Source organism: Nerophis ophidion, linkage group LG05 (genome assembly GCF_033978795.1).
Source record: "Nerophis ophidion isolate RoL-2023_Sa linkage group LG05, RoL_Noph_v1.0, whole genome shotgun sequence".
Taxonomy (NCBI): Eukaryota; Metazoa; Chordata; class Actinopteri; order Syngnathiformes; family Syngnathidae; genus Nerophis; species Nerophis ophidion.
This window is the reverse complement of record NC_084615.1, coordinates 11,551,734-11,563,899: the sequence shown is the minus strand read 5'-3', so window position 1 is coordinate 11,563,899 and position 12,166 is coordinate 11,551,734. Positions and strand designations below refer to the sequence as shown.

The window sequence follows — 12,166 nt, the reverse complement described above, 5'->3', positions numbered from 1 at the left end:
AATGCTTATTTTTTATTTTTGCGATACTATCAATTTTGCAATTTTTGCAGAATGCGTGGCGGGCTGGGAAATGATTAGCTGCGGGCCGCAAATGTCCCCCGGGCCACACTTTGGACACCCCGGTCCTACATAAACCATATTAAAACAAAATATATGTTTTTTCTTTCATCTTTTTCCATTTGTCATACATTTTTTGAAAAAGCTCCAGAGAGCCACTAGGGCGGCGCTAAAGAGCCGCGGGTTGCCGACACCTGGAGGAGATTATTATTTGAAGGAGATTCATCCTCATCACATTCTTCTTGTCGCCATGGCAGCCGGTTCAATAAAGATGAAGAAACACGTTGGAGTCAGTTAGAATTTGTTTTGGACTTTTTTTTTTTTTTTTCGGCAATCTTCACATAAAACAAAGAACAACAACAAAAAAAAGGAAAACAAAAAAACACTCATTTGAGCAATGATTGAGCCGAAAGGGTGTAGGTTGAAGCAACGCTTATATAAACCTACCCCATCACAACAAGAACAAGATTCAAAAATATATAAAATCTAAAACATGCTTCAGTTATATTACTTTTTTTTAAGCAATATATAAGCAACATATATGTAGCACACGTCTCATATACACAGTTTAACATTTAAATCAAACATATACATTTGTACACTTTATATATATATATATATATATATATATATATATATATAAGTCTCACCTTAAAACTCATCTGTATACTCTACCCTTTAAATAGACCTCCTTTTTAGACCAGTTGATCTGCCGCTTCTTTTCTTTCTCCTATGTCCCCCCCTCCCTTGTGGAGGGGGTCCGGTCCGATGACCATGGATGAAGTACTGGCTGTCCAGAGTCGAGACCCAGGATGGACCGCTCGTCTGGACCCAGGATGGACCGCTCGCCTGTATCGGTTGGGGACATCTCTACGCTGCTGATCCGCTTGAGATGGTTTCCTGTGGACGGGACTCTCGCTGCTGTCTTGGATCCGCTTGAACTGAACTCTCGCGGCTGTGTTGGAGCCACTATGGATTGAACTTTCACAGTATCATGTTAGACCCGCTCGACATCCATTGCTTTCGGTCCCCTAGAGGGGGGGAGGGGTTGCCCACATCTGAGGTCCTCTCCAAGGTTTCTCATAGTCAGCATTGTCACTGGCGTCCCACTGGATGTGAATTCTCCCTGCCCACTGGGTGTGAGTTTTCCTTGCCCTTTTGTGGGTTCTTCCGAGGATGTTGTAGTCGTAATGATTTGTGCAGTCCTTTGAGACATTTGTGATTTGGGGCTATATAAATAAACATTGATTGATTGATTGATTTAAAAAAAAATGTTTGCTCTTCTTTCTTATATTTACTAATGATAAATGATAAATGACTTAAGTGTGTTGTGCTAGGTGCAGGGATGATGACGTCACCAACATGTCAGACGGAAAGGAGAGAGAGGGGGGGGGGTGATGGGATGAGGGGAGGGGGCGGCTGTCACATCCCCGCCGTGCAGCCTCCGTGACAGCGGCAGTCAGATCCCCGACATGGGATGCGAGGGCTCGGATGCGATAGTCTTCCATATTTGAGGACTAGGATGGGATGAGAGGACCCCCGCCGGGCGAAGACGCGCATGGCCCCGCCCACTTAACCACATGAAGATGTGACGAGCTGGAGGAGAAAATACATCAACATCCTTTTTTTTTTTTTTTTTTTCTCCCTCCTTTTGGCAGCAGCCGATGTTGTCGCCTTCGTGTCTGCGTGCCGGAGCTCCATCTTGGACAGCGTGGCTGCGCGGCTGCAGACGTCAGCCGCGAGGACAACAAAGAGCTCCTTTTTGCCTCCGGACTTCGTCATGAGCGAGCCTACGCCGGAAACATGACATCTTGTCTTTTGTCCAGGCTGCTGGAGCCCACCCCGGCGGAGAGGGGGCGGGCACACCTGGCTGGGATCACCTGTCAGTCACAGCAAGTCCATATTCTTCTGCTTATCCCAGGTCGGGCCGCGGGGGCAGCAGCCTAAGCAGAGAAGCACAGACTTCCCTATACCCGGCCACTTGGTCCAGTTTCCATGCAAAATGACATCAAGTCATCTTTATGTCAATAAATGCACTTTTTTTGCTCCTGGCAAGCAGCAATGTACAGCCGGGGCCGCCATTGTTGCTACACCTTTGTTGTGAAGGTCAAGTTTATTGATGGTCAGCTGATTAGTGGCGCCAGGTAAAAAATAATAGTTTGCTCGCTCACGGGAAAGAACTTCCTTCTTTGTGGGCACAATCCCCCCCTCTAGCCGCCCTTAGCTGGATTTACAAGCTACCAGCGAAACAAAACACAGGCTTCGCTACACATCTTAAAGATGGTCTGTTTACTACAAGTATTTTTAAACCTTCTGTTGGGGGACCTGTGATAAGTACTTAGTCCAGTATGGCACCTTTAGACAGCTGCTGACAGTTTTTGAGCGCCAGTCCAGGTCCTGAGCTGACAGTTTTTGCGTGCCAGTCCGGGTCCTCAGCTGATCAGTTTTTGAGCACCAATCCGGGTCCTCAGCTGACCAGTTTTTGAGTGCCAGTCAAGGTCTTCAGCTGACCAGTTTTTGAGTGCCAGTCAAGGTCTTCAGCTGACCAGATTTTGAGTACCAGTCCAGGTGCTGAGCTGACAGTTTTTGAGCGCCAGTCCAGGTCCTCAGCTGACAGTTCTGAGCGCCAGTCCGGGTCCTGAGCGGACAGTTTTTGAGCACCAGTCCAGGTCCTCAACTGACAGTTCTGAGCGTCAGTCCGGGTCCTGAGCGGACAGTTTTTGAGCACCAGTCCAGGTCCTCAGCTGACAGTTCTGAGCGCCAGTCCGGGTCCTGAGCGGACAGTTTTTGAGCACCAGTCCGGGTCCTCAGCTGACAGTTTTGAGCGCCAGTCCGGGTCCTCAGCTGACAGTTCTGAGCGCCAGTCCGGGTCCTGAGCGGACCGTTTTTGAGCACCAGTCCGGGTCCTCAGCTGACAGTTCTGAGCGCCAGTCCGGGTTCTGAGCGGACAGTTTTTGAGCGCCAGTCAGGGTCCTCAGCTGACAGTTTTTGAGCACCAGTCCAAGTTCTCAGCGGACAGTTTTTGAGCACCAGTCCGGGTCCTCAGCTGACAGTTTTGAGCGCCAGTCAGGGTCCTCAGCTGACAGTTTTTGAGCACCACTCCAAGTCCTCAGCTGACAGTTTTTGAGCACCAGTCCGGGTTCTCAGCTGACAGTTTTGAGCGCCAGTCAGGGTCCTCAACTAACAGTTTTTGACCACCAGTCAGGGTCATCAGCTGACTAGTTTTTGAGCACCAATCCGGGTCCTCAGCTGACCAGTTTTTTAGAGCCAGTCAACGTCCTCAGCTGACCAATTTTTGAGCACCAGTCCAGGTGCTGAGCTGACAGTTTTTGAGCACCAGTCAGGGTCCTCAGCTGACAGTTTTTGAGCACCAGTCCAAGTCCTCAGCTGACCAGTTTTTGAGCGCCAGTCCGGGTGCTGATCAGACAGTTTTTGAGCGGCAGTCCGAGTCCTGAGCCGACAGTTTTTGGGTGATGGAAAAAAGACAATCGAAAGCGAAACATCTCCCCGGTTCTTCACGATGAACTGACGGCGCCAAGAATGCCGACATCTCGGGCCCCCGGCCCGGCCCCGAACGTAACCGACCCTTCCTGGGACTCGCAGTTGGACTTGGTCGGCCAGAGTCCGACGTGGACCAACAGCGTCCTGAAGATGGCGCTCATCTCCCTCATCGTGTGCGTCTCCTTGTTCGGGAACGTGGTGGTCCTGCTGGTGTTCCAGCGCAAGCCCCAGCTGCTGCACGTGGCCAACCGCTTCGTCCTCAACCTTCTGCTGGCCGACCTCCTCCAGACCGTGTTGGTCATGCCCTTCGCCATCGCAGCCACCGTGCCCGGGGTGTGGCCCCTGGACGCCCGGCTGTGCCAAGCCTTGGTGGTGCTCATGCATCTCTTTGCGTTTGCCGGCGTCAACACCATCATGGTGGTTTCTGTGGACCGCTACCTGGCCATCATCCACCCTCTGTCCTACCCCACCCGCATGACCCCTCACCTGGGCACCAACCTGATCGCCTGCACCTGGCTGCTCAGCTTGCTGCAGAGCACGCCCCCGCTGTACGGCTGGGGCGCCATCGACTTCAACCGGCACCACCAGATGTGCTCGGTGGTGTGGTCCTACAGCTTGTCCTACTCCGTGGTGGTGGCCACCTTCTCCTTTTGGCTGCCGGTTCTGGTCATGCTGGGCTGCTACTGGATGGTGTTCCGAGCCGCCCGGCGGCAGAACGCGTTGGTCCACCCCATACGGACGCGGTCCTACTCCCAGCCGTGCCCGCAGGACTTCCAGGGACCCCAACCGCAGCAGGCCAGCTCTCCGGACAAGCCCTACTCGGCCGCTCGGGTGAGGCACCGCCGCTTCCGCTACCACTGCAAGGCGGCACGCGTGGTCTTCGTGATCATGGCCTCCTACATCCTCAGCATGGGGCCCTACAGCGTCCTGAACACCATCTCCATGAGCGCCAGAGCCGACGTGCCCCCGTGGTTGTCCTCCCTGGCCCTGGTGCTCTTCTTCCTGCAGTGCTGCCTGCACCCCTACATCTACGGGTACATGCACCGCAGCGTGAGGAAGGAGTTCCTGGCCTTCCTCTGCGGGATGCTCTGCCAGCAGGGGCGCCCCGGCCAGAGCTCGGCCGCCGAGACTTGCCTCACCGTCGCGGGCGGGGAAGGCCGCCGCTCCGGGGCGCCGGCCCACCTGCCCGGCCTGGCCGCCAGGGTCTTCCCGCTGCAGACCTGGGAGGAGTGCACCACCTCCTCGTCCCCCACGTTCGAGAGGAGGTCCAGGGACAGTCGCAAGGACACCACCTCCACCAGCGTCAGCTCCGACAGGGAGCTCACGGTCCACGGGAAGCTGAGTACGTAGAACTCCTTGGAACATTTATGGTGTTGCTCGAAAGTACCTTTAAAAGTCCCAGGGATGGGCTTGGGAACCTTTACCTTGGAGTCCCTAATGTTGTTCAGGAGTCTAGACCTGCGTTTCTTCACCGATGTTGTTGTAATACCCGTGTTCACCACTTGTGGAACTCATGACAATCTCAACAAGCAAAAAGAAACGCTTAAGATGTCTTTTAAGCGTAGAAATGACGACCAAAGTGGGGAATCTGTTTATTTCACAAACATATTGGCAGATCAAGACTAAGATGACTCATTTAGTGTTCAAGTTTGAGGGGAAAAAGTTGAAAAAGGTAAGGAACCCCCGGTCTAGACTGTACTCCTACGTCTAAAAGTGTGGACTCTGCGGGTGCGGTCCTTTGATCGCAGTCATGGGACTGACCCAGTGAACCATAGTGCGGTTCTACAAGGACCGGACACGGAGGTTCTGTCTTCAAAGTGTTTTTAGAGGCCGCTGGTGCCATCTAAGGTCCAGAATGTACAAAACCTGTTCCAAGATCTGCCTGGTCAAGTCCTTAGATCGTTTTTATCACGCAACTTTTGGTCCCAGGACCAAACAGCCAAGCGAACCGCACCAAAGTATGTTTACTTTTTGTACTTTACAGCAGTTCCTCAACTGTCAGCCTGGGGCGGAGCTCTTAACTCAAAACACTTGTATCTCAAATCAATGTCTCTCCATGAAATGGATTGAAATCAATTTAATTGGTGCTCCCCCCCCCAAAAAAAACACAAAACCTTTTTAGAAGAAATAGTTAATTTTTATTTATTTGGGGTGGCATAGCTCGGTTGGTAGAGCGGCCCTGCCAGCAACTTGAGGGTTCCAGGTTCGATCCCCGCTTCCGCCATCCTAGTCCCTGCCGTTGTGTCCTCGGGCAAGACACTTTAGTCACCTGTTCCCAGTGCCATTAAATGGAACTTAGATATTGGCTTTCTCTACGTAAAAGCGCTTTGAGTCACTAGAGAAAAACGCTATATAAATATAATTGACTTCACTTGACATTTAAGAACTGACGTGCAACATTGACCTTGGACAGAGGACTTGTAAGGCATCTCCTTCAAGCACAACATTTAGCAGCTTCTTCATATTTTCATGGATAAATGTCCGCCCTGAAGTTATTATTTCAACGTACTTGGCTGTCTTTAATTGGCTCAGACTAATCCACTTCTTCCGGTCTTTTCCATCTCGACCTTTCAATGGTTGCTAAAACCAGGTGGTGTCCATCTTAAGCTGTAAGACCATGTTAGCAAGTAAGACCAAATATTTCTGCTGCTACACAACTTTTTGTGTTTGCAACTCAAAGCAAAACTCTCCAGTCCCTTAACTCTCAAGTTGAGCTGCTGCTGTATTGTATTGTGTTGCCTTTACAATACGTCCACATAAGTGGTGTTGGACTCTTTAAGGAGGTCTAGGATCCTAGTCACCAGCCTAGACTTTGTGTGTCCATAGTGTGCGACTGTGTGTACACTTTGTGTGTCCATAGTGTGAGTGTGTTTAGACTACAGTCGGTTGGGTGAGCAACTGAATAATTCCCTTAATTGTTTAGTCAGATGAGTTGTGAAATAAGTTGGGTTCTATTCTTGTTGCCTCTCAACTCTCTCTCTTATTTTGTCTTCTTTTCAAAGCCTGATGTGACTTTGGGCCCCCGACCCTCAGTTTCAACAACCCTGCTTTGCCACTCTTCAACATTTAAAGCATCTCTCTGTCAGCTTTCCCCTCAAAACAGCAGATTGTAGCTCATAAACACAAAAGCAGTGAAGTTGTCACCTTGTGTAAATGCTAAAAAAAACCAAATGATTTTCAACTTATATTCAATTGAATAGACTGCAAAGACAATATATTTTCATCTTCACGCTGACAAACTTTGGTATGTTTTGCAAATAATCATGAAGTTAGAATGTAATGGCAGCAACACATGTCAAAAAAGGCATTTTTACCAGTGTGTTACATGGCCTTTCCTTTGAACAACACTCAGTGCAGGTTTGGGAACTGAGGAGACACATTTTTGAAGTGGAATTCTTTCCCATTCTTGCTTGATGTACAGCTTAAGTTGTTCAACAGTCTCTTGCCTCATATTTTAGCCTGCACATATGTTCAATGTCTGGACTACAGGCAGGCCAGTCTAGTACCAGCACTCTTTTACTATGAAGCCACGCTGTTGTAACACCTGGCTTGGCATTGTCTTGCTGAAATAAGCAAGACAATGCCAAAATAAGCTCCATCAGGTTGGATGGGAAGTGTTGCTTTTCATCCAGGATGTCTCTGTACATTGCTGCATTCATCTTAGTCTAGTCAGGGGGTGACCAAGACCAAGGTCACTCTGTCAGAACTACAGCATTCCTCTGTGGAGAGAGGAGAACCTTCCAGAAGGACAATCCACCAATCAGGCCTGGAGTCAAAAGTTTGCCAAAATGCACCTGAAAGACTTTCAGTCCGTGAGAAACTAAATCCTCTGGCCTGATGAGACAAAGATTGAAGTCTTTGGCGTGAATGTTTGGAAGAAAGCAGGACCAGGACAATACCATCCCTACAGTGAAACATGGTGGTGGCAGCATCATGATGTGGGGATGCTTTTTAGCTGCAGGAACTAGTCAGGATAGATGGAAAGATGAATGCAGCAATGTACAGATACTTCCTGGACAAAAACCAACACTTCTCATCCAAACTGGTGGAGCTTGAGTGGTGCTGCAAAGAGGAATGAGAGAAAGTGCCCAAAGAAAGATGTGCCAAGTTTGTGGCACCGTATTGAAAAAGACCTGAGGCTGGAACTGCTGTCAACTAAGTACTTAGCAAAGGATGTCAATACTAAAGTACATGTGATTAAGTATTTACATTTTTGATGCATTTGCAAAATAAAAAAAAATAAAATTCACATTGTCATAATGCGGTATTGATTGTAGAATTTTGAGGACAAAAATGAATGTCTTCTATTTTGGAATAAGGCTGTAAAATCAAATGTAAAAACTGTGCGGATGCACTTAGTCCAAGATCACTACTGATTTTGAGTAATTTCCTGTTGTCAAAGCTTTGCTATTTTAGGGAAGAAAAAACCTGTTCGGCCGTGATAAGACAAATGTGCTGATCTCTACTTTATTCTTCTAGACTATTCCATTGGAAAGTGTTGCCAAACTTTTTGTTAAAAGTTGACTTTAATGTATTTTGTATTTGTATATCATTTCTTGTGCACCACCAAAAAAATGTGTTGAAGAAAAGTGAGTGATGTTGATGGTTAATTGTTGCCTGTACTTTTATACATAAAAGATGCAGATTGTAAAAAAAGATCAACTCCATTGAGTGGTTTGTTTTTTGTACACGCAGACATCTTGGATATGATACATCTTTTCTTCCATTCAAATTTGTTATGAACAATATCCATTTGAAATGGTTTAAAAAAAGGGGTTATTAACCTTTTTGACTTTGGGGCCTTTTCACACAACACTGGGGTCCAGGACCCAGTCAAGTGTCGTGTGTCTCTCTCTCTCTCTCTCACACACACACACACACACACACACACACACACACACACACACACACAATTCTGTTGTGTTAATATAAATAAAGCAAATGAATAATGAGTAGGTGTTTTAACAACATTTTAAGGGCAAATTAAACTACTGTATTTCCTTGAAGTGCCGCCGGAGCGCTAATTAATTTAAAAACTCTTCTCACTCCGACACTTACCAAAGGCATGTGGTAAATTTAGGCCTGCTCTTAAAAATTTGAGTGTGATGTAAGGATACCATCATGAAAATTACATTTAATAAAAAATTGTTATGGTCTTACCTTTACTTATAAATGAAGTCCATGCGCAGCTCCTTCTGATCAAAAGCATCGATAACTTGTTTATAGAAGTCTTCCTTATCTTTCTTCAGTTTTAAAAGCCTCTCTGTCTTGGTGAAGATCTTCCTTTATTACCTCCTGCTACCATTGAAAGTCCAGTTTAGAAAACTGTTTTATTTTAGATATGTAATCCTCCATGTTAAAAGTGCAAGCGAGAGGAAAAAATAAAGGAATGCTGCTTGTTGTCACTTCTTCTGCAGCCGAGTAGTCGCAAGAAGGCTCACTAGCGCCCTCTACCACCAGGAGGCGGGAGTCGTTTAATGACTCATATTTGACACACGCAGCTACGGTATATTAATAAAACATAGCTGCTTACTGTTCTTTTTAGCATGTTCAATAGCTTGGACCTTAAATCCTACTGAATAGCTCTTAATCTTCTTCCCTTTATGCGATTTCAAATGATTCAAATCAGCCTCCTCCATTTTGAAAATGATGACAGGTGAAGTGTCACTCGTGACGTGACGAGTTTGACCCGGCGGAAATTCTAGGCATATGCTAATTTTTGGCGAAACGAGTTTGACCCGGCGTTAATCCTGAGCCGGCAGTAATCCTAAGCATGTGCTAATTATTTTGAGGAAACGACTTTGACCCGGCAGTAATTGTAGGCAGGCGCATACTATATACCCGGCGGCAATTCAAGGAAATATGGTATAGTTTGACCACTTAAGTCATCGTTTTTGCGCTTAACAAACTTCTCTATGACTTGTTTGACATTGCACTGCAAAAAAGAAGTGACGAAATATAAGCTAAAAATACTCTAAACTAGTGAAATTTGAGCAATCTAGTTAATTTGACTTTAGACATCCTAAATTAAGATTTGTACATCTAGAAATTAGCAGGACTTGTAAGATAGAAATAAGTATTTTATTCTGAAAACCAGCATTTTTGCCATTTCTAAATAAAGCATTATTGGGGTGTTGCAGAAACTTTGAACATGATTTCATATATGTGGGGAAAACACTCTTATCAGGGACCGAATGTCCACTTGGGACAGAGGACCATATTGAATTTCTAAGGTTTTATTATTATTCTTTATTATACCGCCGCCTCTTTGAGCTGTAATTTGACCCCCTTAACATGCTTCAAAACTCACCAAATGTGACACACACATCAGGACTGGCGAAAATAGCGATCTCATCAAAAAACCAAAACTCAAAATTGCGCTTTAGCACCCCGTAGGAAAAAAAACACAGACAAAACTGTCTGTAACTTCCAGTAGGAACGTCGTAGAAACATGAAACAAAAACCACTACGTAGGTCTCAGTTAGACCTATATTTCATACCTCCCAGCTAAAATCAAGAGGAAGTTTGCAATTCCCCCTTCAATACAAAAGTTGGCTAAAAAAATTAGCTTTTTTTCTAACATTATCTCCTCTGAGGCCGTTTGTCGTTTCGGCTTCAAATAAGCAAGAGAAGAGAGATTGAACCCTTTTGATTAAAAGTTGATGAAATAGTTTTAATCATTGCTACGGTTTTGATTTTATTAGCCTTCAAAGAACCGCTGCGCTGAAAACCATTTCAAAGATGGCCGCCGTGCGCAGACAGTGAGGGAGACGGGGTTTTTTCTTCTTTTTTCTCCGTAGCGTCTGCTGCTGTTGCGCACGCACCAACATTCGTGGGGGAGGGGTTGTGATGGTCTACACCAGGGGTGCCCATTACGTCGATCGCGAGCTACCAGTCGACTGCGGGGGGTGTGTCAGTCGATCTCCAGCCAGGCTTTTAAAAAAAAATAGACCTAAAAATTTGTGATCATCAATCTTCACCAAGACGTCACTTAAATGACATTCACGGTACCGGAGGGTCTTGTGAGATGACGCTGGCTGCTGCAAGATCATTATTATTAAAAATGACCGAGAGGAAGGCGAGAAACACTTTTTATTTCAACAGACTCTCGCGCCGTACCTTCTGTCAAAACTCTAAAGGCCGACTGCACATTTCCTATCTTCACAATAAAAGCCCTGCTTCATGCTGCCTGCGCTAACTAAATACAGAGTCTCGGAAAACTGGCGTGCACAAGCGATCCCTCAGAAAGCTGGCGTGCACATCACTTGTGCACGCCAGTTTTCCGAGACTCTGTATTTAGTTAGCGCAGGCAGCATGAAGCAGGGCTTTTATTGTGAAGATAGGAAATGTGCAGTCGGCCTTTAGAGTTTTGACGGAAGGGACGGCGCAAAAGTCTGTTGAAATAAAAAGTGTTTCTCGCCTTCCTCTGTCATTTTTTCATAATAATGAACTGGCAGCAGCCAGCGTCATCTCACAAGACCCTCGGGTGCCGTGAATGTCAATCAAGCAAGCTACGGAATTTGCCGCCAATGTTTTTCTTGTAAAGTGTATGGAAGCTGGATGAATTAGATGCCAAAAACCAACCACTTTCATGTGGTATTGTACAGAAAGGAGAACATTTTTTCTCCTCCATTTCAAAATGTGGGCGTTATCATCATTACTGTCTGATTCCAATCAATGCAAGTCATCAGAATCAGGTAATACACCAACTTATATTCTTGTCTTTGTGAAAGAAAGACATCTATATGTGTTACACATGCTTGTATTATCATTAAACACATTTAACTTGTTTACAAAAATGTCTCTTTCATAAATAAATAAATATAAATGATATATATAAATGAGGTAGATCCCCTCGAGTTGGTCAATTGAAAAGTAGCTCGCCTGCAGAAAAAGTGTGGGCACCCCTGGTCTACACCAAGATGGCTGCCAGGTGCCGTAGCTAAACCGCTATGTTTTAAAGTTGTGGTTTGCCTGCATATCGTAAAAACAAGCGTCCGACATTCTTTATTTTAGGTACTTACACTTGGTGCCTGACTGTTGTGGCGTTTTAAGGCCATCTGCACTTTTTATGCTACGGTAAAGACAATGAATGGTCTGGTTTTGATTTTATTAGCCTTCAAAGAACCGCTGCGCTGAAAAACATTTCTAAGATGGTCGCCGTGCGCTCACACAGAGAGCGAGACGTTTTTGGGGTTTTTTTTTTCCTACCGCTCCCAGTATGTAATCTTATAAATGGCATAAACGCGCCAGTGACACAATATCTGAATAATATTAACATTAGTTGTGCGTGGCCCTCGTGTGAAATATTTGTTAAAATGGCTGCCGGCTAGCTAACGCGTCGCGGGGGCAGCAGCCAAAGCAGTCCCGTCCATCGCTGCTTGCAGCTTTAATTTGAATAGTTATTTTCTCAATTTTAATGCTTAAGAACTAGAATAGACAGAATGTATTGGTTCATGCTCACATGGAGATTATGGCGTAAAGCCAATGACGAAAGATAAGTAAAAAGCTCTGAAATTAAATGCTGGCCAGCAGTGTACTGCCACAAGTGGTGGGAGGGTGTATTACAGCTGACCATACAGTTGTTTCAAATAGGCGTCCACAAAAA

General features: G+C 46.0%; 1 protein-coding gene across 1 annotated transcript; it reads left to right on the top strand.

The window, feature by feature from the left end:
- Positions 1-1,505: 1,505 nt before the first annotated feature.
- gpr101 (G protein-coupled receptor 101) lies at positions 1,506-8,208 on the top strand. Its single transcript, XM_061900017.1, has one exon. The coding sequence runs from the start codon at positions 3,598-3,600 to the stop codon at positions 4,906-4,908; it is 1,311 nt and encodes a 436-aa protein (XP_061756001.1). The 5' UTR covers positions 1,506-3,597; the 3' UTR covers positions 4,909-8,208.
- Positions 8,209-12,166: the final 3,958 nt, after the last annotated feature.

Bases quoted from the DNA above. Each gene is read 5' to 3' on its own strand.
- gpr101 (XM_061900017.1), top strand. From the start codon at position 3,598: ATGCCGACATCTCGGGCCCCCGGCCCGGCCCCGAACGTAACCGACCCT.